At 33.9% G+C, this 26,625-nt stretch overlaps 5 protein-coding genes, 1 non-coding gene and 2 pseudogenes across 7 annotated transcripts; 5 read left to right on the forward strand and 3 right to left on the reverse strand.

Annotated features, from left to right (window-relative positions):
• Positions 1-1,776: 1,776 nt before the first annotated feature.
• On the reverse strand, positions 1,777-3,685 carry LOC114373489 (cytochrome c oxidase subunit 6b-2). The gene is made up of 4 exons (XM_028330955.1): positions 3,428-3,685; positions 2,343-2,440; positions 2,161-2,242; positions 1,777-1,987 (listed from the first exon to the last, which is right to left on the reverse strand). Exons 1-4 carry the CDS (start codon positions 3,590-3,592, stop codon positions 1,934-1,936), a joined length of 399 nt encoding a protein of 132 aa, XP_028186756.1. The 5' UTR covers positions 3,593-3,685; the 3' UTR covers positions 1,777-1,933.
• A 1,366-nt stretch (positions 3,686-5,051) lies between these two features.
• LOC114376367 (ras-related protein RABH1b) lies at positions 5,052-8,928 on the forward strand. The gene is made up of 6 exons (XM_028334460.1): positions 5,052-5,302; positions 6,136-6,206; positions 7,199-7,287; positions 7,719-7,830; positions 8,020-8,110; positions 8,469-8,928. Exons 1-6 carry the CDS (start codon positions 5,186-5,188, stop codon positions 8,610-8,612), a joined length of 624 nt encoding a protein of 207 aa, XP_028190261.1. The 5' UTR covers positions 5,052-5,185; the 3' UTR covers positions 8,613-8,928.
• Positions 8,929-9,814: 886 nt separating this feature from the next.
• On the forward strand, positions 9,815-13,102 carry LOC114376531 (annotated as a pseudogene).
• A 119-nt stretch (positions 13,103-13,221) lies between these two features.
• On the forward strand, positions 13,222-15,603 carry LOC114376368 (annotated as a pseudogene).
• A 1,564-nt stretch (positions 15,604-17,167) lies between these two features.
• LOC114375002 (BON1-associated protein 2-like) lies at positions 17,168-18,277 on the forward strand. The gene has a single exon (XM_028332733.1). The coding sequence runs from the start codon at positions 17,254-17,256 to the stop codon at positions 17,782-17,784; it is 531 nt and encodes a 176-aa protein (XP_028188534.1). The 5' UTR covers positions 17,168-17,253; the 3' UTR covers positions 17,785-18,277.
• A 672-nt stretch (positions 18,278-18,949) lies between these two features.
• On the reverse strand, positions 18,950-21,056 carry LOC114373430 (expansin-like B1). The gene is made up of 5 exons (XM_028330890.1): positions 20,861-21,056; positions 20,668-20,774; positions 19,977-20,158; positions 19,736-19,868; positions 18,950-19,334 (listed from the first exon to the last, which is right to left on the reverse strand). Exons 1-5 carry the CDS (start codon positions 21,048-21,050, stop codon positions 19,128-19,130), a joined length of 819 nt encoding a protein of 272 aa, XP_028186691.1. The 5' UTR covers positions 21,051-21,056; the 3' UTR covers positions 18,950-19,127.
• On the reverse strand, positions 20,299-20,425 carry LOC114377741. Its single transcript, XR_003659178.1, has one exon. It is a non-coding gene; the product is annotated as a U6atac minor spliceosomal RNA (small nuclear RNA).
• Positions 21,057-23,206: 2,150 nt separating the features above from the next.
• LOC114376618 (haloacid dehalogenase-like hydrolase domain-containing protein Sgpp) lies at positions 23,207-25,903 on the forward strand. Of its 2 annotated transcripts, none has more exons than XM_028334820.1 (5): positions 23,207-23,376; positions 24,546-24,663; positions 24,833-24,984; positions 25,077-25,338; positions 25,422-25,903. In XM_028334820.1, the coding sequence occupies exons 1-5, from the start codon at positions 23,345-23,347 to the stop codon at positions 25,608-25,610; spliced, it is 753 nt and encodes a 250-aa protein (XP_028190621.1). In that variant the 5' UTR covers positions 23,207-23,344; the 3' UTR covers positions 25,611-25,903. The 2 variants fall into 2 exon arrangements, with proteins under 2 accessions (XP_028190621.1, XP_028190622.1); XM_028334821.1 differs by having other exon boundaries at positions 23,208-23,376; positions 24,549-24,663.
• Positions 25,904-26,625: the final 722 nt, after the last annotated feature.

A 26,625-nucleotide genomic window follows, 5' to 3' on the forward strand; every position in this document is an offset into this window, starting at 1 on the left:
ATGATAAGAAAAAAAAGACTTTTTGTTAATGGCCATGTAGGCATTGTCTAATATTTGGTATTTCGTTGTGTCTTGCGGTAGTGACATGTTTTTTCAAATGATAAAAGGCTATACGAGATTTTTTTTCTTCTTCAAATTGTGCCTTGCGGTAATGACATGTGCTTATTTCTCTTAATTATTTTATTATTTCTTGTTGTAATTTTGAAGGATTTCTAAAAATCTTTTAAATTATTTCAAATTTTATAATTTCATAAAATCATTTTAAATCACGATATAAATCCATTAAATTTAAATAAATCATATAAATCTTTTTAAAAATATGATAAATCATAGTATTTTTACAAAAAAAAATTAATATTCATTGGTCTTTTAAAATCTCAATCTAATACACTCCTTTGCTATTGGCCATTTGGGTCTCCGTGTGTTTAATATACCTCTCCAACACTGTGTCCCCTTTTTTTTTTCTTCCAAAAATTCTAACTTAAAAGCACAACATAGAGAAGAAAAATTTTAAGAATAAAAAAAACTGAGCTATTTTACACTTTGTTTAGTTGAGAAAAATGTAAGGAGAGATACACTTATTGTTTCTTGCAACTCTTTTTTTTGGACTAATTAGAAAACATGAAAAGGTTAAATAATAATCAATAGATTTTTTTAAGTGTGTAGCATGACTAACAAGTAACTTCTTTAAACATGTAGTAAAAAATTAAATTTTAAATTTGTTATGAAAAATATTTATTAAAAAAGTCAACTCGTAAATTTCACTATTAATGGGCAAAATTAAATATAAAACTTATGTGATTATTTCAACTCGTTAGATACCTCACATTTTATGTGTTGTGATGGTTTTGCGTGATGATCAAGGACATTTTATCAAGGCCAAAACAATATCAACGGCAGGAATTCCTGACCCAAGAGAAGCAGAAGCTTGGGCCCTCTTACAAACTATTTCGGCTAGCTGATTTGGATATTCAGGAACTTTATTCTTCAGATGTACTGTAAATCCGTTGCTGACGGCTAAACACCCCAAAACACAATATTTATAGAATTTCACAATCTTTTTGTAAAATGTCATTCTCTTTTGTGTAATTTCCCAAACTCAATGGTGAATTTAGAAGGCAAACTCTCTTTTGTGTCATTTCCTAAACTGAAGGGTAAATTTAATAAGGCAAACCAAAGTAGTCCACAACCTTGCTTAGGTTCCATGCTAACATTCAAGTTTTTAAGCATATTCTCATTTGTATTAGTGCAATTATCATGAATGAAATGCAATAAATTACTTTCGCTAAAAAAAATACCTCACATATTTCACTTGCTATAAATGGGTTATGGGTTATTAGTTATTACCAAACAATCCTGATAGCATTATTTGTGTATTTGATTTCTCTCTTCAAATTTTCATCATATCATTATGTGTTGTAGAAAATAAATGTCTTATATAAAAACATGATGTGAATTTTTATCTAATTACTCAATCGGTTTAACCATGGAGACCCTTAATACTTTATATAAGGAAGATTGATTTTTTTGTTGTTGATTATGTGTCGCATTTGAACCCACGCTTTGATGGTGGTTTTAGAATATGTCTAGTAACCACAAAGCCAACAGGGGAAGATGCACCAAGATTGATTATTAAGTGTGTTTAATATTACATATCAGTCCGAGTTAAACAAAATTCATATTTAACGAGATGATCTTACTTTGCTTCTACTTTTATGCATTAGAACTTCCATTCATCGTGGATCAAAACACAAGCTATAAGATGTGCGAGGTGGATGCATCAATATACTATTATTATGACATACTCTGAAACAAGCGAAAAGAAAAATACATAATACAGAAAGACTGAAAGAAGATGCAGAGTAATTTCACTTATTTGCCAATGGTCAATTGGCAACTTTTTTCCTGTTAAAATAAAAAGTATGTTTCCTGCCTATATTTCTGCAGGGAATTTCCCCTCTTCTCTTTCTTTATCCCATTCAGCAATCTGCAAAACACCAAAAAAAAAAAAAAAAAATAATGAATTAACCGGCTAAGACCTAAAATACGTGCCAACACTAGAAGAGACTCTCACGCCACAATGACATAACAAAAAGTGTTTTATTAATGAATAAGTTGAGAAAAGAAGTTTTGACTTCTAATTTGTTGCTCAGCACTCACCCATTCGGTTGGACAGAAGGACCTAAAATGCGTGCCAAGTTTCTCGCAATCGGTTGCCTTTTCGCCCTTCTGCTGAATGCATCTGATTACACCACACATGCTACATAATTAGATATATATCTGTATAGCAATTGGTTCTGAATTATGATTCTTGAGAGAGACACAAAAGCATCTAGACTTGCCTGTTATACTCCACATATTTTACATAACATTGACGCGTTTTATAATCAGTACTGTTTGCTAATTCTGCACCGTTTTCAGCTATGCTTGGCTTTTCATCCTGTTTGCACACAAACAAAGAGGCCAACTTATTAATCACAATATGCTAGAGCTATGCTGTGAACAATTCTTTTTGTTCGTGTTACTCTTTTAAAAATTGAAAAATTTTAAAACTGTTCGAATGTAAATTAGAAAAAAAAATTGATTATCCTTAGGAGTGCTTTTTTATATTGTGCAAAAAAACCATTTTTCGTACATATAAACTTTAGTTTGAGTAACCGCAATTTTTTCAATTTTTGTAATGCTTCAGTTGTTTTTTTTCCTTTTCAAATTCAAGAAACACGTTACAATCGAACCAAATTAGAATATATTTTGCTAAAAATATCATAATCAACAATGAAAAACTTTCCACTGTCAAAACAAAAAACAATGAAACACTTCCAAACAGTAAAGACTTTTTCTTAAGGCACGGGAAATTAGTCTTTTTGTGCCCGTGTTTATTCATAAAAACTTTTATATCAATTTTCCTTATTAGAAACTCAGAGGTGTACATAAATTTTTGTATAATGAATGTTGTAAAAAATGATGTTTAATATAATTAATTGTATGAAATGTAGTATATTCCGTACTTCAAACTTCCATAACAAGTTATAGAAGTTTTATAGAAAGAAAAATGATTCGTGGACACCGTAGATAAACTTGGAGATAGGATAGAGACGAATATAGGTATTGGACCGTCCAACCTAGAAAGGCTCGAAAGGGACAATTAACACTTAAGTACCCACGACCTTATTGACTTAGTGTTTGTAGAACCGTGGATTGTTCGATTGAGATATTTCTCGAGAAGGACGATTGACACTTAAATAGCAACACCTCGTACAGGTTCACTTGAGACCAACTCAGTCCTAGTTTACAAAGGGCCGAATCATACAGGTTCACTAAATATAACATACATAATAAAACGAGAGATAAAGAAAAAATAATAAATGTTAATAAGGTGTTTGGAACATTAAAATCTCTTGCATAAAATAAGATGTGTATAGGTTACCTTTTTGTTCCTCTTGGTATCAATACTGTGGGTTGAAGAGGGAGGAGGGGGTGGAGAAACGGTGCCAAATTCATGAGCTGGCCTTGGAGCTTGTTCACCCCGAGCCACTTTGTTCACGTCTCTGGCTCTCATTTTGTCATGTGGATCTACCTGCGCTGCCGACATGTTTCTTCTCCAGTGCTTTTGCTTTGTGCTTGCACTTGAAACTAAAATAGCATATGCATACGCATATGCGTGTGTTGAGGTGTTAAGTAATGCACAAACTTGGAAGGGTTGTCCACTTTCTAGTTACAGTTACACCGTAGTCTAGTAATGACACCTAGCTTTGGTCGTCTCCTCGTGTCAGCACTGTGAGGCTTTGCCATACAAAAAATATTGTAAGCTACTACTATTTCTTTAGAGATAATTATAAAAATTGTGTAGTTTTGAAAAGGTTAGAGAAAGGAACTCAAGAGTTAGTCACCTTTTGTATTACTCCAACTCCTAGTCTTCTAGCATGACATCCATTGCTTTCTTTTTTAATTTCACCATTTGTGTTTGTCTCTTTCATGTCGTCCTTTTTAACTACATTACCTATGACATTTGTATTAGACATGAAATTAAACATTAAGACATCAAAGAAATCAAACCAGTCATTTTAAATCAGCTTATTAAATAATTAGAAATTATACGAACCGTACCAAATAAAAATCATTGGTCTGCTCCCCAAAGTATGTATACGAATTATACAAAATCAAAAATACTTTACGTATACTATTAGTCTCAAACTTAATAGATTTTCTAGTTTTCATATATAAAACTCAATATGCATTTATGTTTCAATGTATTTATGTTTCGTTGGCTTAAATCTTTGGTCTATATAATTCGTCAACAAAATTTCTATCATATAAGCCGAATCTTCTCCTATGATACTTTTAAACTGGTAAAAAAAACATAAAGATAAGGTAAGATAAGATACTATCATATGAACACTAGAATTTATGTAAATATCTGTATTTTTTTGTTGTGCCAATACATATTTTTATCTTCATCATTATATTTGATTTGCATTTTATATTAGCTGATTCAATTAATTTTTCTTTATCATGAAGCTTTTTCTTTGATTCTGTTATACGTAAGAATAATGAAGTACTTTGCATGAATAAAAAATATATATTTCATTATTTATTTTCAGAAAATAAATATATTTATATTATTTTTAAATCAAATAGCTTCTACTTTTGATTGTTAGTCAACAAAATACATACTCTTTGATATAGTTTTTTTTATACCAAACTCTCTAATATAGTTAAATGCTATAAATTGAAAACATATTAATATGTTGTTTTTTTTGTAACATATATTTTATTATTTAATTTGACAATAGGTGAAAAGTTACAAAGAATTAGATTTATTTAGGAGATACAAGGTGAATTTGAGGATTGAGAAGGGGTTATGAGCGAAAAAAAGAGAGAAAGGTAATCAATTTGAACATCTTTTACTCATGTTTTTAATAAAATTAATAAATTAATATTTGTCAATAAAAATAGATTTATTTATTTATTTTTAAAATAAAAAATAAAATTTGCGGAGCTGGGGTTGAATTTTATTTTATTTATATTTGTGGGGTTCCGTTGATGCGATCCCATTAAATAACCCATGTCCCTGCATTAGTTAAATCCTTCTGCTCTGCGTCTTCTTGTTCCTCTCGCCCAGAATCCGAGATCAACCCTGACCCCTAAGGCCAGGGGTTTTTCTCGGCTTCTTCAGATTCCTGAAATGGCGTCTGTTTCAGCTTTAGCCAAGTACAAGCTCGTCTTCTTGGGTGACCAATCCGTGGGCAAAACCAGCATCATCACTCGCTTCATGTACGATAAATTCGATAACACCTATCAGGTACGTTTCTCCCTAACCCTAACCCTCAGATCCAATCCTAAACCGCATCGAGAACTCCTAAGTTAGCTCTTTATGGCTAAAACCACTTCGTAAACCTTCACTTTTCGCTGTTTGACTTGATTAAGTTATATTGGCTTCGTACGATTCAGATTTATCCCTGCTTTTTAATTTGATTTGCCGTTCCTTGCAGTCTAGTCTATCCAGCAAACTGTTATGCTGAATGATCATTATAATAATATTTTTTTATTTTATTTAAAAGCATAAGGTACAACTCAACACTATGATCTAGATTTGATTATGAATCCTACTGTTGATTCAGCTTATTCACTTTGACTTTTCGTATGTTCCTCTTTGCTTTTTAGAGTTTAGACTACTTTTTGATAAACACAGGCTAAAACTTGTACCAAGAAATTATTCAACCAAAATTGGCAATACGCAACCTATTTACTGACTCACTACCGAGAACTATGGCTGCTATATTATTGTGTATAAGGAACTTGATAACAAAATGAATTAGCGGTCTATTTCTGCTTTATATCTATTATTAGTCATTTAATTTGATCAATTATGACTATGTTACCGACTTGTTGGGCTCAATTTTGCCTTGAGAATTATGTTTTTTTTTTCATTACTCTCTGTATGCAGAGTTGTCTTTTCATGGTGTGCTTAACTTCTTATAATCCAGTTTAGTTCAGGTTGAAATTTTTTTCCAAGCATAATAAATAGGCACGCAGCTTCTTTGACTGTGGCCTGTGTGTATTTTTATTTCTTTAGCTTCATTTTACTAGCACATTTTTGTTGAATTCAAGTTGATATTGATTTTTCTCATGCAGGCTACAATTGGTATTGATTTTCTATCAAAAACTATGTATCTCGAAGATCGAACTGTTCGACTGCAGTTGTGGTAAGATACAGGACCAACATCTCATAGTATAAATTGCTCAGGAAATGAAAGGGCTTTTAAGAAAGGATTGGAAGAAGTAGGAAATCATGGGTGGGATAGTTTCCTCCCATTTTATTCTGAATACAGGTGATGATAGGATGAGAGAAAGTACTTAGTGACATTATAATCAGAGAAAAGGGTTATACACTGACAGTGTAAATATTTTTACATAGTCATCCAATTACAACCTATCATGTAAGTTTGTTGACTTTTAAAATAATTATAAAGTAATTCAAATGGTGATTTGTGATTGGATAACTGTGTATAACTGTTTTACATTATCAATGCATAGGCATTAAACTCTTATAATTATATTATATTTCGCCTGAATGTGAGGGTTCACTTTCCAGTTGGTCTCAGTGATCACATTTTGCTTCTGCTGACATGAATTAAGTTTACTTATGTTTATCCCAAATTAAATTTGTGGGTTTTTAGGGAGGGATCCCTCAGTTTCCTCTTTCCCTGAAAGTTGTATAATGATTAATACTAATAGGACCATGTTACAACTTACATCAGGGTTTACTACTTATCTTTAGATTTCTGAATTTATACACATGAAATTTTGATATTTCTTTCGACTTCAATGATTCACAGCTATGCTGAGTTTTATCCTTCATTTCTTATATCCTTTCACATATCATCATTTTTTAGGTTTTTAAGTTTTTTAACCATTCTTGTTCTTAAGCTTTTACTATATTTATATTTTTTAGCTCGATATATTTCTATTTCTAAACCTGAAACTTCCATGCATACTTCATGCTTCTACCATCTGTACTTTTTTGAGTGTTTCCTTTGTATTGATGTTTTTTCATACGTTGACAATATATTTGTATCGGTATTGGATGTGCATGGTTGGGTTTTAGTTCAATTAATGACACACCTTCTTTTGACTGGTGGAGTTTTTTTTTTTTCTCCCGGTGTTCCTAATGTTCATCTTTTCATGTTTTCGACAGGGATACAGCTGGCCAGGAAAGATTTAGAAGTCTTATTCCAAGCTACATTAGGGACTCATCTGTAGCTGTTATTGTATATGATGTTGCAAGTACGTCATTTGGGATTCGCTTTCTTTTCACCTTTTACTATTGCCCACTATTTGATGCTATCTTACATGGTTTTGTCTTTTAATAAAAGTTAATCTGATCGAAGTTGCTATTTTTGCTTCTTATTGTTTACATATTGAAACACTTCGATTTTGCCTGTTAAGCTATGAACTTCACATTATTTTTAAATACTGTGTGCTGTGGTAGCAGGATGTCATTTTTTTTGTTTGAACCATAGGTAAGTAGCAGAATGATACAATGAATAGGCTCTATAACTCTTGCTGTATAACCTTTTATAGCAAGCCATGGCATCCAAATTCCATTTGTTATCTCTCTCACATGATTTGAATAATAAGTTGGCATAAGTGTCTGTCAAGACTCAAGAGCTCTGTCAAGAAAACTTTCTGATAAATTTGATATTTTTGTTGTATAGGCCGGCAGACTTTCCTAAATACTGCAAAGTGGATTGAAGAGGTGCGAACAGAGAGAGGCAGTGATGTCATTATTGTTCTTGTTGGGAACAAAACTGATCTTGTCGAGAAAAGGTAATTAGTAATGAAGAGAAGAATGTTGGAATGAATTTAGGGAGACTCAAATTAGGAACGACTGGCAAAAACAATTCATAGGCATAGTATAGTATGTTCTTGCTATATCATTCTGGAGACATGCTAGTGTTACAATCTGAAATTTACTGTTTTGTTTTTACCAACCATCTTCTTTGTGTGTGTCTGCAGACAAGTCTCTATAGAGGAAGGGGAAGCAAAAGCACGTGAGCTCAATGTCATGTTCATTGAAACTAGTGCTAAGGCTGGGTTTAATATAAAGGTAAACCTTGCTTCCCACTTTTTCTCTTTCTATACATTATCATTGAATTCTCCGTTTTTGCCAGAGTGAAATGAGTCATGCTAATTGCGATGGTTGGACTCTGTACACATGTATTTGGACCTCTGAATATGGATGTGATCTACTTAGTACCTTTGAATATTGACGTGGTCTACTACTTACTACTGTTCTAATCATTCGCTTCAAATTGCTTGCATTTGTCAATTTTGTTTCAACCTGCAGTTTTCTGCATGATCTCCCTCCCTCTCTTTCGTGGAAGTAACTGAGATCCTTATATATGGTTCTAATATTTCTCTTGCTTCTAACTTACCATGTATTTTGTTATCCAACATTTGTACAGGCCCTATTTCGAAAAATTGCTGCAGCACTACCTGGAATGGAAACACTATCTTCTGCAAAACAAGAAGACATGGTTGATGTAAACTTAAAGTCTACAAATGGCAGTGCTCAGTCTCAACCTCAGTCAAGTGGATGTGCTTGTTAAGTATACTTTATCATGTGCGGTCCACCTTTTTGTGTCATGCTTTTTGTTTTATGCGGGTTTTTCTATAGTCTTCTACAGCATTATATGAAAAGATGAAAGAATATATAAGCGGATCAGGGTAGGGGTTGATAAAAGTTCTGTCTAGACAATTTCTGTTGTTAGTTGGTTTTTTGCCTATAATGTGTACTAATGAATTTTTTTTTTTTGAACGGCATAATGTAGTAAAGGTACCCAACCCAAAATTGAATTGTGTTCATTGTACCCTGTAAAACGTGTGATATGTTTAAAATTTAACTTGTTCATCTGGATTGACGTATGTTTGTGTTTAACTTGTTCATGGTGTCACGGTTTTCCATCTTGCTAGTGCGCCGGCAAAATCTGACCAAAATGAGTACTGATCAGTTGCATCGATGCAATCACAATACTTAAATGGACGTCCCCAACCAATTGAATCTGAAAGACCGAGTAACAACTCAATTTGATTGAATCCAGTACTGAATTTAATTTGTGTTTTGAATAGATTGATTTTACTTTTGAAGAGATGTCGATGTTTTTTTTATAAAATTGAGTTAGAAAAGTAAAATTCACTATATTTTTTTTTATTTAAGTTGTGTCAACTCAATTAATTTTGTATTTAGAATTAATTATGATATCTTGTAATCTAACATGTGAAAATTTACTTAAAATTGATTATGAACTCTAAATTAATTCTTTAACATAAAATCAAACACATACGAGAGTTTTGTTAAGTTAGTTTTTGGATAAACAATTAAATGAGTTTAGACACGTTAAGTAGGAGAGAATGATAGCTTTTCTCGTCATTATGTGCAAATAAATAAATAAATGTAATTCCGAAAAAAAGGCGCAAATAAATGTAAATAATTTTATATCGTTAATTCAAATAAAATTCGGCGCATAAAAAAAAGTTTAGTTTTAACATTATTTTTGATTTGTTGATGATTCAGGTGACAATGCATATAGATTAAACAATATTATTATTATTATTATTGTTATTATTATTATCTACCCATAGCAAAAAGAAGTTTAATTATAGTGCACCAAAATAATTATTAGATTTTTGGTTAAATTACACTAACAAAAATAAGTTGATCTTGGTTGAGAGAGAAATGAGGAAATCTGAATGAGAAGCGGCATTTTGTTGAATTGAGGTGACTTGTGTTGTGTCGGGGGAATCAGTGAAAATGGCATCAGTGTTCTTGGGTGATCAGTCTGTGGGAAAACCAGCATCATCACTCGCTTCATGTATGACAAATTTGACAACACTTATCAGGTGTGATCAGATCACTTTTTATGTTTCAAGTGTTTGCTCTGATCAATGACAACAAATGCTGCACTGCTAACCATTATGAATGATGATTGATCTGAATCTGTCATATGATGATAGATCACGGTTTTCCTTTGGGATCATGGGTTTCAATTTGTAATGATTGATGATATTCTGTCAACAATAAAAACTGCTAATTTATAACAAATGTAAGGTGAAACAGGACAGAAAGGTGAAGGAATTGAAAGTTGTAGGGAGAGAATAATTTCAATCATGGTATCTAAGTGAATGGAAAATATTACCTTTTTGTCAATGAACAAAGCCTTAAGGTGGTAGTTAGTAGAAGTCTATGAAATGAATACCTCTGGCTTTATATCTCTAATATGATCAATTCAACTCTCCTAAAATCCAAAGTTGTGAGGTAGAACCATAGAAGCCCATGAACGACTTTATGTCTCTAAGACTTCTGATTTTGATATTTGTGTTGTAGTTAGGGAGTAACGTGAGAACTTACGAATTAAGTTCTGTAAATATTTATATCTTGCAACTAATCTTGTCTGGCTTGCCTTTTCTTACTGTTTATTTGAGGATATACGAAAAGGATTCACTTGAAAATTTTTGTTCTTTCTCTTCACTTCATTTTACAATGATGCAAAACAATATATGTATTCTCCTACTTTTACTTCCTTTTCCATTAGCAAAGTGAAATCATGCATAACCAGCAGTTAATATATTTAAATGTTATGTCTGTCAGTGTTATCCAGTTATTCTTCAACTTTATTACAGTTTACAGTACACATTACGAACTTGCGGTGCATATTTCAATCAATCCGCATTATTTAAGGCATTTTTGTCAATTGTTTCCTCATTTGTGCATATAATAATTATAATTCTTCTAGGTTGTCTTATAAGCATCATGCGCTTGGAAATTTTTGCACCATATCCATTTTTGTCATTTTCTCTTGCCTGTTCTTAAAATTATTATTAATTTTTCAAACAGGCCACAATTGGTATTGATTTTTTTTTATCAAAAACCTCTGTATGTTGAAGATCGAACTGTTCGGCTGCAGCTGTGGTAAGATGTCGCATGTTGGAAATTCTATCAGAAATGAAAATAATGGTATTAGGGGCGAAAAGGGAAGGGATTCCCTTATCCTATAATTCAGGAGTTATCTTTTAATTAGGATTTGACTTGCAATCAGATTTAAATATAAATTCTTAGGGGCTGATAGGAATTCTCTCAGTCAGTTAATTTTATTTTAAAGAATTCTAATATCAATTACTATTTGTATCTTGTTTAGCTTTATTACTTCAAGTGTAAAAAATTGCTGTGTATTGGTTAATCAGAGTGAGGTCCATGAAGTTTGTTTTGTCTAATTGCAACTTTTAGGCAGGATTCCTTCATCATTTAATATTTTGTTTTTAATCTTTTCCCCCACAAAACCTTTATTTTTTTCCATGTCTGTGATGTGTGGCAACAGGGACACAGCTGGACAGGAAAGATTTAGAAGTCTTATTCCAAGCTACATTAGGGACTCATCTGTTGCTGTACGTCATCGCATATGATGTTGCAAGTATGCTATTTAGGGTGTTTCCCTTCACCTATTCCTTTCTTTTTGCTGCTTTTGCTTTATAATTATAATTAAGTGATGTTAAAAAAATTATAATTAAGTTTTCTCAAGAGAATGTGCCCAAAACATCACTATTTTGGACAGAAGCAAAATGCTAATATTCCACATCCCAGGAAGCAGAATCCTCTCCTCTTATTCTGAGTATATGACCAAATGAGTGAATACAAAGACTCCTAAAACCTAGAGAACAAGACATGTTCCTCAGAGTCTGGAGTTACCTGCGTAAATTAACTGAAACATTGTGAAGAACTGGAACTTTCTCTAAAATTAACCTTCTCTAACTGCTGCAGTCTATTCTATTATCCATAGTCACCTTCTTGGATCTCTGTACATGATTTCAATAGTCACTAGAAGTCTTTGAAGGTTGCTTCTAACTACTCATTTTTCTTATGAAATAGGCCGTCAAACTTTCCTAAACACATCAAGGTGGATTGAAGAGGTGCGCATTGAGAGAGGCAGTGATGCTATTATTGTTCATGTTGGGAACAAAACTGACCTTGTCAATAAGAGGTAATAATGGTAGAATGATTTGCTTGCTTGAATTGTTTGGCACTTGAGATGTTCCATGTTTGCTTTACGTTGTTGTTTTCATGTCTTGTAAAAGTGTTCTTTTAAATTTACACAATTTCACTCATCATGAGTCTATAGGCAAGTCTCTACAGAGGAAGGGGAAGCTAAGTCTCGTGAACTGAACGTCATGTTTATTGAAGCTAGTGCCAAAGCTGGGTTTAATATAAAGGTAAGCCTCGTCCTTCTTTTGCATAATTATGCAATAACTTACTTGTTTACTGTCATCATGTAATGATTAAGAGCAATTCTATGCCCATTGATCCCAGCACACATGTACTTTCTCTTTCTGATTAACCTTGGAAAAAAAATTCTTGCATGAACTATATAACTCTTCCATGGTCTCGGTCGCGGGATATATATTATTTGGAAATGGTTCAAATGTGGGATTGTAAATCACATCCATATAAACTATGTGTGATGGTTAATAATCTTATGATATTATTAACCACTTGTGAAACAAAATTAACTATCATTAGACATTTTTTTACCTCATGACACTATTAACCACGCATTGCTAATTGTATATACTCGCATTCATTTACTCTAGCCTTATCCACTTGTAAAAAAAATTAACCATATTTTTATATGTAGTTAAACACATGTCTAGGTAGACCGTGTATAGATATCCCTGGTGTATGCTTCTCTTGTTCAAACCAACAGGGCCAATCCTACTTGTTGCAGTTGTGATGGCTTTCAGAAGGCTAACTGTTTCAGTTATCAGATCACCTTCATTTGCATGCAATCCATGCATGTTTTACATTTTTCCATGTTTTGAATTATTGTGTATTGACATGCCAACCTATATTCAGGCCCTCTTTCGAAAAATTGCTGCTGCATTACCTGGAATGGAAACACTATCCTCCACAAAACAAGAAGATATGGTCGACGTGGACCTAAGATCTTTTGGTGGTTATCAATCTCAACCTCAGTCCGGCGGATGTGCTTGCTGAATGTTCCTTATCTTGAAGTTCTGCATCTTTTTGCTTTGTGATATCTGTTTGAAATGTATGTTTCTCAGATCTGCAAAGGTTCATTGTCTTTTAGACTTTTAAGGACATTTTATGCGAAAATTTTTTAGAACACTTAAACTTAATCGTGCCGCACTGCTCCGCCACGATTGCAGCCGCGACAACCGCTCCCTTAAACTGCTCCGCAACAAGGCTAGTCGTCGCGCTGGAGGACAAGGCTACTGTGATTAAACATACGGAAGCTTTTACTCAGAGGTGTATATCTAGATGGTCCGTTACACTCTACGCTCGTTACTCTGATATTCCTCAGAACAAGTCTAAGCTTGCTCCTTTGCAGGTTGATCCTCAACTCTTTTTTTTACACAAAAAAGGGACAAATTGTGATTTATTTTAAGTTTCTAAGCACTGCATTGGGTTTTGGGTATTTGTTTGTTGGAGAGAAGAATGGTGGACCAGTGTAAAATGTTTGCAAAAGCAGGTGATGGAGGTAATGGTTGTTCTATCTTGCGCAAGGGAAGATCTGATGGTGTGTTTTCTTTACGTCTTTGTTATGACGTATAACCCAAGGTTTTGAATTGCTGATGCTGTTGTGTTTTGAACTTGTGATTACAGAAATTGCGGTCCAATACAACTGCAGTTAGGTAGTAGAGACTTTCAAAACTGTAATATTGCAGCTGTAATTGTGGTCTTCAACCACAATTTGAAACTAGGTGTTTAGCGTTAATTATTATTTTTTTAAAAAATTTAGTGTTTTATGGTATCAGATTTGTTGTTGCAATCATTTTTTATTTTTTATAATGTAATTGTTGAGCAGTTTGAAATGTGCTATCACGAGTACTATTATGAGATTGATGTTAAGAAATGTGGATGCTGTGCAACGGAGGTTATGACAATGCTACTTTGGTGTCTGTGTTTAACGTAGGTGGCAATGGGGGGAGAGGTGGTGATGTGATTCTGTAATGCTCTCCCAGAGTTTGGGACTTCAGTGGTTTGCAGCATCACCTGGTATGCGCTTGTATCTTCTGCAGTTCTGCCACAATATTTTGTGAAATGATGAAATTTTTCTTGTCTAAAAGATTGGTGACACTAATGGTGTCCGATAGATAGCTGAGAAAGGAGGACCTGGATCATAAAAAATGTTGATGGTAGCAGGGGTGCTGATAAGGTAATTGATGTTCACCTTTTTTTTTTTGTTTTTGCTTTAAAAAAAATAGTAGTTTTCTTCTCTCTTATTTGGCCATGTTTGCAATACAGAACTGCAAGTTCATTCCAAAATCATATGCTTTATTTATAGGTTAACCGCGTGTGTATCGATTGGCACTGTACTTCATCTCGTTAATGGTGATATTCCATCTGTTGTCAAAACTCAATCCTCAACAGATGTAGACCCTTGGGATATTCCCGGAGCACTTGTTGATGATGTTCCTGACCCTAGCAATGGTTCTACCTCCAGTGTTACAAGTTTCCAGTCAAAGCAATACGAATTACTTGGTGCTCCTCATCACAAGATGAAGAAACAGATGTTAAGAAATCTGAAAAATCAAGACAAGTTGCATCAACAGATGTATTTTCTCAACTTTCCACTTCTAATGGAGCTCCTGAATTTGGAACAGAGGATATAGGAGAGAAACAAGAGATACTATACAATGTTGCTGAGTTAACAGAAGAAGGTCAACAAATTGTCATTGCTCATGGAGGAGAGGGTGGTCTGGGCAATGTGTCTTGTTCCAAAGATTCAAGGAAGCCTGTGACTGTTCAGGACCCTGACAGTGATCTCTCCTCTCTGCATGCAGGTTCACCTGCTTCTGAGACTCTTCTTATATTAAAACTCAAGAGTATTGCTGATGTGAGCTTTGTCGGCTAATGCTGGTAAAAGCACTTTACTTGGGGCTATATCAAGGGCTAAGCCTGCTGTTGGTGACTATGCCTTCACTACTCTTAGGCCAAATTTGGGGAATCTAGACTATGATGATCTCTCAATAACTGTGGCTGATATTCCTGGACTTATAAAAGGTGCACACCAAAATCATGGACTCGGACATGCATTTCTGGGCAACACAAAATGCACAAAGGTTCTTGCTTATGTGGTAGACTTGGCCGCCGCTTTAAATGGAAGGGAATTCCACCATGGGAACAGCTGAGAAACTTAATTCTAGAGCTAGAGTACCATCAGGACGGTTTATCCAATCGGCCATCCTTGATAGTTGCAAATAAGACTGATGAGGAAGGTGCAGATGAAGTGTATAAAGAGTTAAAGAGAAAGGGTCCAGGGTGTTCCCATCTTTCCTGTGTGTACTGTTTTGGGGGAAGGGATAGCAGATCTTAAAGCTGGTCTTAAAGATGCTCGTCAATGCTGAAATGTCATCTAAACTTTGCCTTGATCAAAATTTGCTTGCTTAGATTATTATTAACAACTCCCCTTGTAACTGTAAGTCTTGGTTTTTTTTTTTTTTTTTGGAAGAATTCTTGTAACTGTAGTAAGTCAAGATGTCCAAACCCGAGGAAATATAGAAAGGAAAAATGTGATTTATGCATGATGTGATGCCCCTCAGTCCCAGTAATCGGACCCTTTCCCCTTTTAGTTTTATCTCTGAAATACTAATTCCCAATCGCATTTAACCATAGATAGAATAGATTGCATGATTTTTATTCTTGTGAAAAGGAAGAGGGAGACAAAAAAAAAATGCGTTGGAGGAAATCAAGAGAGATCTCAGGCTTAGTAATATTCCTAAAATTTTAGTTTTTAATCGTGAGGTCATATGATTCATGTAGTTGATCTCCTATAATGAGACAAGATTTCGTTGTTGTTGTTGTTAAGACAATGCTAACAAGTGGTGTCTAAGTCACCTTAGAGAGCTCCGTCCCAGAAACAACGGGCATATATACAGCTCGTGGAAGCAATGGGTTATAATATTAGCGTCTATTATTCAATGTCAACCACGCCAAGGGCTAATAGAGAAGCAGCTGCATCAGTGGTTTGAGCCATTTGGCACTGTTGGTACACCTCACCTGTTGATTATATTGACCAACCAAAGTACAACTTAGTCAATACGTTTGATAACCAAAAATGGCAGAAATAACCCCAAAAATATTGTGTCAAAAAACATGGTGTGGTGGGGTATGAAAAAAAATTGGGTTAGAGCAAGAACACGTGAGATAATAGGCTCCAAGCTAGTAAGCTTCCGGGTATTTCTCTGTCTACCTATCCTTCGTTGTCCACAAAGAAACAGTCAAGCCTGTTGTGTTTCAGAGCAACAAGGGCAGTTGAACTGGTTTGGAAGAAACTTCCCATTAAAGGAAAAATTAAAAAACACAACAAAAGATGGAACTTTCTCCCTTGGAATTTACTTAGCAAAGGGATTTTGGAGCAGAACCATAACCAATTAAAAACAAGCGCTCTGCCAGCATATCAAACATCTCAATTCTCAAGGGTTTTCCACTTTTCGCTAAAAGTCATCCAACTTCAGAAAGCATTATAATTAAAAATAAATATAATACCGTCAAATAAAAAAGATTCTTTTTCTAGTTTTATTTTATTTTATTTGAGAGTATAATTAATAAAGAAACGTAGCAAATAAATTACATAATCATATACCCAGTTGTTTAAAATCAAACTAATATTATTTAATAAATTGCAATCAAGTCTTAGCCGTTAGGATACCTACCTCTTTTCCTTAGAATTTTTCTTTATTCTTAAGCTAAATATACTAAATAAAGAATAAAGGAACCTTCGACCTCGAGGTGCAGTATAATAATTATTAATTAATTAATTAATATATTATAGACTATAAATTTCCGGCAACTATAGAAAGTTGAAACTTCCTCCCAACAGGGTTGAAACTTCCTCGTAGATCCTGCCGTGAAGTTAACGGCCACAGACTTCTTTTTTTTTTTTTTTTCTAACGTTCGCCTCGTAAAAACATCCTTACTCCGTCAACCTTCCAAAACACGCGCCATATGTTGTCGTAATAACTCATAACGGCTCATATTCAAAGACACGAGAAAGTACTTCAACATTAAACAGAAGCAACCTCTTTCTTTCTCTCTTCTTTCTCTCATGTTTCTCAAAAACTCACGTATTTAACTCTCTCTCTCTTCCTCAAATCTCAACTCAAACATTTCAAAATTCAAACTCCAACATTCCCACACGTCTTACCTTATACATACATATATACTAACATATTACGATGTCAAGAACTGTAGAGATGACGATTCTGTCAGCAGAAAACCTCCAAATGAATAGAAAATCCATTAGAGGGAGTACATTTGTGACGGTTCAATCCGACGCTAGTAGCGATGACACAAGTGCTGCCACGAAAGTGGATTTAGAGGGTGGAAGTTACCCTTCGTGGAATGAGAAAGTTGTGATGGACGTGCCATTGCATGCAAGGTTCATAACCGTTGAAGTGAAGTGCAAAACGTCTTCATCAGGGTCTAACAGTGTTGGCGTGGCACAAATACCGGTTTCTGATTTCATTGGAGGCTATATGCCCGAAAATCAATTGCATTTCTTGAGCTATAGGTTGTGGGACGGTAAAGTTAGGAGAAATGGGGTTATAAACATTTCGGTGAGGGTGAAAGTGGCAGAACATTCTTCTTGTAATTTGAATTCTATGTCATTGTCTGCGGTAACCGGGGTGCCGGTGGCCGGTGATGGCTCCTCTGGAGTTGTCACAGGGATTCCAGCTGTTTGGGTAAACTACCAAAGAAATCATTGAAACCGTCGAGCGTGGATAAACTAGCATGGAATTTTTTCAGCAACAGATGTCTCAAATTTGAGTCATATGTTTATAGCTGCATTTTGTCTTACCTGACACGATTAGGATTGTCTCGGGTGAAAGACATTAGTAATCTGTACCAAAAAAGAAGAAATATTTGAAGGGTTTGGTTTGTTATGTACTGAAAAAAGAAAGCATTATTCATTGCTTTTCCTTCTCGACTTTCTGTAGAAACTGTGACAAACAGCATGAAGACTGAAGAGGGATTCACAAAAAAGTAAAATAAATGTTGAGCAAATATCTGGCAAACTACTTATGAGTTTTCCAGTAGTATATATGTACAGTGTGAAGATATGAAAAGAAATTGCCTAGTGTTTTTGGATTAACTAAGACTGCCACCATATATGTGTACTCGTTAATTGATTAAACATACTTTTTGTATTATTAAATTGATGTACATGAAGTTAATGTTATTCATCTTATTTTAAATCTACACACAGAAAAAAGAAATTTATTTGTAGTACAAGCTGGTGATCAGTGAAAATGGCGCCAGTGTCCGCTCTTGAAAAGTACAAGCTGGTGTTCTTTGGTGAAACAGGACCGAAAGGGAAGTGAATTGAGAATTTTAGGGAGACAATAATTTCAATTATGGTATCTAAGTGGATGGAAAATTGACCTTTTTGTCAATGAGCAAAGCTTAAGGTTGTAGGTAGAGGCCCATGAATGCCTAGCTAATTTATATCTCTAACATGCCTGCCCAATTCAACTTTATTTAGATCAATGGGGTGGAAAAAGATGGAGCTCCTGAGCAGTTCTGATACCATGTCAAAGAACTCTCCTAAAAGCTTAAGTTGTTTCCTGACTTGGTGAACTTGGAAAATGCTTCATTCTCCTAAGTCCTAATCAGTGTTCTAAGAATGTTGCATAGATTTTAAAAATAAAATTCGTTGTCTCATTAATTTTTAACTAGTTATCTTTGCAGAGGTTAACTCTGATCTCAAGATATTAATACTCATTTTGTTTCTGTTGGTTTTCATACTGAGATGCATTGAAGCAATGACGGCATTTCCCTCTGGTCTAGCTTCTGAGTTATTATTAATAATATATATGACGAGTCTAGTTGGCTCAGTATCGACAAATGAATGCTACATGGAGTAAAAACAAGTGATCTGTCAAGTGTTTCAACATTTTTATTAAGTTTGTATGATTAGAGATGTAAAAATGAAGCATTCAATACAATGGAATTGGGTGACATGCATAGTATGCCATCACTACTTATTGGGAGAAAAATAAAATCATAAATAGTATGCCATATTAATGAATTTGTTTTGCTGTTAAATTCTCTATTGGTTCACTTGTATCCCTGAATCGTATGTTTCACCAGCCTTCCAGTCTCCGGGTATGTTATTAACAGGAACAAGCCATGTTTCTTCTTCCTCTTCTTCATCACTAAACAACATCCTTAAAGACAAAGGTCCTCTTGGTGGAGAGGTAGTAGTCCACACCGCTCCATGGCTCCTATCCAGTAACTTGCACACAAAGTTTTGAGTCTGCACACAGTAAAGAGATTACAGTCATTAATTGTCATTGCATGTCACTAGCACTGTTTCCCTACCTGAAAGGGGTTGATTGTCTTCAATGTTTTCCCCCAACTAATAGTACTATAATTCAATTGAGAATTTGTACTTGTAATGAATAAAAGAAAGGGATAGTTTCCTATAATTTGATAAAAAAAAAGTTGGGTAATCGATTGATCTCTTGTGATTTCAATATAGCAAGCAAATGTTATTTAGTTGAAAATATGATTTAGTAAATTATATTTAGTATTCACGTTTTACACATGTCCTTACGAAAGTTATCTTATTAAAGAATTGAGTTAATTTGGTGTAAAGATTAAACAAAATTGCGACTTAGTTATCACAAGACAAAGGAGTTAATTGTCGGATAGTACCTCACAGAGCTGCACAGCAGTTATGTCTCTCCTTCCTTGTTGATACCAAATGACAAAAGCCAAGTAATAAGGGTTGTTGCTGCTCTCATCTATCTTGATTGTTATGTTTTTATCTGGGAAGCTGCATGCAACACTGGAGAGAGATAGAAAGATAAAAGCCTCAGTTAAGTAAAAAAAAAAAAAAGGCAAATATTGCATGTAACACCTTATTGTTATATGATGAGAGTTTTTTTTATGTTACCGTCTATATTCAATATCAACCACACCAAGGGCTAATAGAGAAGCAGCTGCATCAGTGGTTTGAGCCATCCGGCTAAAGGCATGTTTGCTAAGAATGAAATCAGTGTTATCACTTGAACCTTGGTCGGTTATAACTGCATTTACACCATTTTCTGAGCAATAGGCACTGTTGGTACACCTCACCTATTGATTATTGATCAAATTCCATAGTACAACGTAGCGAGATAATATCAGTTTCAAACTCTTTCGAGAAATATCAAAAAATTTCAGCCAATGAGAACAAATCTGTTTAAAGGAGTGGGCTAAAACATGGTGGGGTTAGAAAAAAAATTGGGTTAGAGATCCACCAATAGGTGGGTAGCCTTAACCGGATGTGTTAACAGGAAAGCCCGAAGGCTGTTCCCATCCCTGTCAGGGGAGATGCCAACCATCTCTCCTTTTCACGAACACATCTATCTGTGGCTGAATAATGTTTATAAAGAGTAAACTTTTTCTAATATTATACGATGTGGGACTAATTACGGGGGAGGTTCAAATGGTTTCCTTCTCATGAAAATTAACTTGCATATAAGTTTACGGCTTATGACCACAATGCATGGCTAGGCACAACATAAATATTTTATAGAATTAATTCTCTTCAAACGTAATGTAGTAATGGTAGTAGCTAGCTTAATAAGCAGTTGAGTACTCACCTGGTAACAGGCACCACAGCCAACACCATTTCGATAAAGAGAAGATGCAGCTGAGACATCTCCACCATTGACTGTAGCCCCAAAGGAACCAAACCCACATGCACCTACTGCAATGAATTCAACAAGAAAATTGAGACAACAGTTTTAATTAGTTTACTTTTTTCAATATCGTCTTATCAGTTTAACTTCTTACCATCCGTTCCGTGTTCTTCAGAATTTGGATAATATGCTGCCCGAGAATGAATGAAACAATCAGTGCATGAAGTATCCGCCAGAGTTTGCATGAAAATTAAGGTGATAGCAAAAAGACGACAGAAAAGATAAAGCGCCATATGTGTAAAAGGGGAAGATATATGGTGAGTAAGGACACTTAGGTGATGCATGGAACGAATCACATTTCTACTATTTATAGAGAATTTGGTCAATTTACCAACTTTGACAAGCATTACAAAAACAAGAAAATATTCACATGCTGAAATCTGAATGAGAAATGTAATTGTTTCTCAGCTACCCGCTTAATTAGACTACCAAGACACATACTTGAGTATATGATGCTAAAAACCACTTTCTGACCTTTCTAAACTGCAATACTTTCTGTTTTTTTATATGATCTATTGATATTTTTAGTTGACAAAATAGAAATGATATTTCCACATAGGTGAAATCCTGGTATGGACTCAATTCCCCTAAGCAGATAAGCTTTCTGGTGGCTTATTTTTAAATTTGAGAGGAAAATACTTTAAACAACTCTAATGCTATTCAAATGGCATTAGTCAAAGCTAGAGTCGTTTGAATGTGAGAGCCAGTTGACCTTTGAACACCTAACAGCTAGGTAAAAACCAAAGACTCAATTGTTCAGAATTTGAGAATATATGTAATAATAGGAGAAAAGTTAGGCCCTTCTGCACTTTGATATAATAACTCTACCCTTCATGTAGGCATCTTCTAGTGTTCCCACTTGGCCATGAAGCCATCACATAATGTTGAAAGAGCATGATCAATAATATCAAATTTAGGTAATTTGCTTCAAGGTACATATCATAGGATTTAACTCCTCTCCATATCATAGCTAGGGGGACAGAATGCAGAAGGAGGAGGAGGAGGAGGAGACTCCCTTGGAAGGACAAGAAAACGACATTGCTGAGGTTCCTCTCCATGTTTCTATATAGCACCTTGTAATTTGCTTGGTTCCGTTAATTTTTCTGTTATGAATTGATTTTCATACACTGGGATAACATTTAATTATTATCTAATATATATACATTTTAGTTAGTTGCACCCAAAAAAAATAATTCTAGCTATTCCCAGTGTACGAAGAAAGCCTTCCTATAATATATATATATACACAAACATTTAAGCATCTCGACGTTTAAAAAGATTGGAATGAGAAATTTCTTGATCCACATCGACCATGACATGGAATCCACTTTGAGGCTTTGGAATTGGACCTATGATCAATTTAAGATTATTATTATTGTTTTTTGGTCATGGATCAATTTAAGCAGTCAGAATAATTCGACTTGCATTATGCATAGTTCAAGTTCTTATGGTTAGGGCTGTGGCTGCCCACTGGAAAACTGGCCTATCCCATTTCCATGCGGATTTAACCCTAACGAGTCCATACCATTGATACCAAATCATTGCACGGAACTCCTAAAACGGGCTTTGCTTCGGCTTGCGTTTTGATTCTTTTTCTTTCTTTCTTTCTACTTTTGTTTTACACGGAACGGGCTAAAGTTCAAGCAAAAGTAATTATTTGTTATTTGTCTATGTTAAAAATAATAATAAATCTAGTGATTTTTAAAAGACAATAATTGAAATTCATAATATTAACGGCGTCGACCCTATCGATGAAGGACTAAATTGATATATTTTAAAAAAATTGAGAAATAAATTAACATGCTTTTTATTGAATCAAATCAAATCAATCTTTATTGTTTATGTTTTGAAATCCAACCAAGATGCAAAACTTGTACTAATACTTATTTATTTTATATGTATACCACTTGACATATATAGTTATTTGTAATATTATGTATATTATTTTCTTTTTCAAATGACTTCTTGACAATTTTTTTATTATAAAAGGTTTAACTTATTATTTTCTTTTTCAAATGACTTCTTGACAATTCTCTTAAAAAAATTAATCATTTGGATTTAATTTTTATGTACTTTCGACGTAAAAACATATATATTATTAAGCAATAAAAATAAACGATATAAATTTTAAAATAATTATTATAAAATTTAATAAACATATTATATATAATAATTTATAATTAGATGATATAAAGTACATAAGTTATTTTTTAAAAACGTTAACAAGCTTATGTGAATTTATAATTGAATAAAACTGGATTATTTTCTCAATTTTCTAATATCAGTTTTATATTTTAATTTTAATTTTAAATTTGATTCCAATAATAAGGTTTGCATCCTTATAAGTTAATAGTTTTCTTTTACTGATTTAGTTTTAATTGTTTTTATTAACTCTTACAATTTTTATTCGTTAAGGTGGAGCACATGGCATATCCGCCATGTACTTTCTTTATGCTTTTTTGGCAGATTCCATTACATTAACATTAACATGCTCAACTGACTCTTCCCTTTCTCCGTTTCCTCTGTTCTTTCTCTCTCTCTCTCTCTGTACACACCACATCTTTCAGTTTCACTAACAATGACGGTTTCTTCTGAGAATTGCGTCTCTAGGTATGTATTCATTTTTATTTTATTGCAATACCCAGAGCAATTTCAAATTTTCAAGGACATTGTGTTGTGTTTTGTGTTTCCTTTACACGTATGTGTGCGATGATTGCTAAAAGTTCCCCATTTTCTATGTCCTTGTGTGTCAGAAACCTTTTTGTTTATTGAATCACTTATCATTCTGTCATGAGTAATTGTTATTCATAGTTGTACTTTCCATATATTCTTCAGGTTTGTTCTGTTGTAATAGTATTTCACATGCACATGGATCAATCCTTTCTTGGTGAATGGATGGATTTGTGATTCATTTTTTCTAGTTTAGATCAATATCATATAATAGAACAAAGGGGAGAGGAGGAGGAGGTTGGATTTTGCACCCAAAAATTAGGTATATCCTGTTTGATTTACCCCCTTTTTCTCGTCTTGGAAATTAAAACAAGAGCCCTTTTTTACGATTGTTCATAATTTTGAACCTCAAGAAAAAACCTAAAAAAAAATAAGGAAAAAAGCATGAATCTTGGATTTATCATATACCGTAGGTGGTAAGTGGCAACTATTAGCTAAGATTCTCTTATAATATTAAGTGGTGCTAAGGTACTTCACTGCCCCAATTCCCTGCATGGTAGGCGCAAAAAGTTCATTGATGTTAGGATCTGGCAAACTAGGGAATAATGCATCGTGTGTGATACGTCAAATTCTTTGTCATAATTCTCACAATTACTGGCTTCTTGTTTAACTGATTAGCCGCAGAGGGGCTGGCATACATATGCATGCGATATGGTTTGCATTGTTAGACATAAAAACTGTTATGTGCCTTCGCCCAACAGTTTATGATTTTAAAACAGTTAGCTTATGGCAAGGTATTTAAGCCTCTACAATGACATCTTAGTCCAGAAATCGATCCTTGTTATCTTCATTCTTATAAATAGAAGTTAAATTTCAGGATAAGGGAAGGTACTTCTGTGTATTATCTATGTTTTAAATCAAAAGGACTCTTGCAGGGACACGTTACTTAGATATATAAACCATGTATGCAATGGCTTATGCTTTTGGTATAGTTGGCTACTTTGTTCTTGATGTGCTTCGTGATAGAAATTTTAGTATATAGGCATATCTTACTTTATCATTTGCTGTACAGCTTGTACTTGTCACTCATTACTTTTTTGTTGTGTCAGCAGCCAGAGTTCTCTCACTAGACTTGCTCCACTTGAAGCAGTGCTCTTTGATATAGATGGAACTCTTTGTGATTCTGATCCACTCCATTACTATGCCTTCCGCGAAATGCTTCTAGAGGTAGTGTGTCTTTTCTTAGTAGGAAAGTTTTAACGCAACATATTGAAAAATAAATACATTTTTTTGTTGCAATATTCCTTTTATAGTATTTATAAATCACCAATTTACCACAACTAAGCACATGATCAACAGCTATTAAAAAACTAATAGTAGTTTCTGTTGGTGTCAGATTGGTTTTAATGAAGGTGTTCCTATAACAGAGGAATTTTTTATTGAGACTGTTGCTGGCAAACACAATGATGATATAGCCTCGGTTCTCTTTCCTGGTGATCTGGAACGAGGTTTAAAGTTTGTTGATGATAAGGAAGCCATGTTCCGGAGGTAAACAATGCTTACTTTCTTTCACTTTCTATCTCTCCACCCTTCCCCCATGTGGTCAATTTGAAGCTTCATCCATTTCCCTGATCGTCCAGATTGGCCGCAGAGCAAGTGAAGCCTTTGAATGGCCTTGATAAAGTGAGGAAATGGATTGAAAATCATGGGCTGAAGAGAGCTGCAGTTACCAATGCTCCAAGGGCAAATGCAGAACTCATGATCTCAATACTTGGTCTCTCAGATTTCTTTGATGCTGTTATTATTGGTGGTGAATGTGAACGTGCCAAGCCTCATCCAGACCCCTACCTGAAAGGTCTTGAAGCTCTGAAGGCATCAAAAGATCACACATTTGTATTTGAGGTCTGCATTTTTTGTAATGCCTTCTTGAAGAATAATTTGTTCTGGATCTGCTTTTGACACAGCATTTCTTTTTTTGGTTATAGGATTCTGTTTCAGGGATCAAAGCTGGAGTTGCAGCTGGGATGCCTGTTATTGGTATAGCTACTCGTAACCCGGAAAATTTATTGATGGAAGCAAAACCTGCCTTTCTGATTAAGGATTATGAGGATCCAAAATTGTGGGCTGCTTTGGAAGAACTTGACAAGGCTGGTGCATTTAGTTTGAATTACTAGTGCAACTGACATAATTTTCTGATAAAAACAAATAGCGGGATTCATATTAAATTCATAGGTTAGCCTGCATAATTTTGTTGTAGGTGGCCCCCATTATAATACTAGTCCATAATTAGTGTTGCTTTGCAACCTAGAGCAAATAGTTATATTCTATTTGTATTTTGTAATAATGTGATTGTTATCTATGAACCCGCATGGTCAAGGCAAGGAAATTGCAGTGCCCAAGTGTACTATTGTTTTTACTTTACAAAATCAAATCCCTCACAAATAATTTACGGTTTATATTTTTTGTAGGGTCAATGCATAAGAGCTGGGCTATAATTTAGATTTTTCACACAAAGGTCCAATAACCTTTATCCTATTTTAGTCTTCTAATTTACCGAACTGTTCTGAAAAGGATGTAACCACATCTCACCTTAGGAAAAATAAATGCAAAACTTCACACTGACAACATGCTTAAAAAAATAATATATAATTTTAGTACTTATAAATATGTTAGTTTCTTTCACCACCTTGTGATGACAGAATATGCATTACTGTTTTATCCATGAATTTGGTGTTTTTTTTTAGTCTCTAAATTTTATTTTATTTTTGTCTTTGAATTTTGAGGAATTATTCTTTTAGTCTCTCGTATAATAAATTGATAATTTATGGAGATTTTTAACTGTCATAAATTAATTTTTTATTTTTTAGATGCTTGAATTTTTATTTTAAAATTATCACAAAATTTTAAAAATAATCATAGTGTCAATTTATTAAGTTAAAGACAAAAAATAAATTATCAAAATTCAAGAACTAAAAAAAAACACACTTCAAATTCAGGAACTAAAACAGTAATTAAGTCTTAAGCATATTATATCATAACAATGATATGTTATTTGACATATATATTTATATGACTTAATTATAATTTTGATTTCTCTAGCATCATAATAATGTTAGCTAGCATGTTATGTCATATCATCCGAAAATCCTATTACATATTTAACACGAGAAGGATGATGGGGTAAAAATT

This window comes from Glycine soja, chromosome 11, assembly GCF_004193775.1.
Source record: "Glycine soja cultivar W05 chromosome 11, ASM419377v2, whole genome shotgun sequence".
Taxonomy (NCBI): domain Eukaryota; kingdom Viridiplantae; phylum Streptophyta; class Magnoliopsida; order Fabales; family Fabaceae; genus Glycine; species Glycine soja.

Excerpts from the sequence above, each read along its gene's own strand:
- LOC114373489 (XM_028330955.1), bottom strand. The coding sequence starts at position 3,592 with ATGTCGGCAGCGCAGGTAGATCCACATGACAAAATGAGAGCCAGAGAC. Across the intron at positions 2,441-3,427 it reads ATACCAAGAGGAACAAAAAG|GATGAAAAGCCAAGCATAGC; the intron begins GTAACCTATACA and ends GTGTGCAAACAG. Across the intron at positions 1,988-2,160 it reads CCTTCTGTCCAACCGAATGG|ATTGCTGAATGGGATAAAGA; the intron begins GTGAGTGCTGAG and ends GGTGTTTTGCAG.
- LOC114376367 (XM_028334460.1), top strand. The coding sequence starts at position 5,186 with ATGGCGTCTGTTTCAGCTTTAGCCAAGTACAAGCTCGTCTTCTTGGGT. Across the intron at positions 6,207-7,198 it reads ACTGTTCGACTGCAGTTGTG|GGATACAGCTGGCCAGGAAA; the intron begins GTAAGATACAGG and ends TGTTTTCGACAG. Across the intron at positions 7,831-8,019 it reads ACTGATCTTGTCGAGAAAAG|ACAAGTCTCTATAGAGGAAG; the intron begins GTAATTAGTAAT and ends GTGTGTCTGCAG.
- LOC114373430 (XM_028330890.1), bottom strand. The coding sequence starts at position 21,050 with ATGCATCACCTAAGTGTCCTTACTCACCATATATCTTCCCCTTTTACA. Across the intron at positions 20,775-20,860 it reads TGAAGAACACGGAACGGATG|TAGGTGCATGTGGGTTTGGT; the intron begins GTAAGAAGTTAA and ends AATTCATTGCAG. Across the intron at positions 19,869-19,976 it reads GTTGATATTGAATATAGACG|TGTTGCATGCAGCTTCCCAG; the intron begins GTAACATAAAAA and ends ATCTCTCTCCAG.
- LOC114376618 (XM_028334820.1), top strand. The coding sequence starts at position 23,345 with ATGACGGTTTCTTCTGAGAATTGCGTCTCTAG. Across the intron at positions 24,664-24,832 it reads TCCGCGAAATGCTTCTAGAG|ATTGGTTTTAATGAAGGTGT; the intron begins GTAGTGTGTCTT and ends TGTTGGTGTCAG. Across the intron at positions 24,985-25,076 it reads AAGGAAGCCATGTTCCGGAG|ATTGGCCGCAGAGCAAGTGA; the intron begins GTAAACAATGCT and ends CTGATCGTCCAG.
- LOC114375002 (XM_028332733.1), top strand. The coding sequence starts at position 17,254 with ATGTCAAGAACTGTAGAGATGACGATTCTGTCAGCAGAAAACCTCCAA.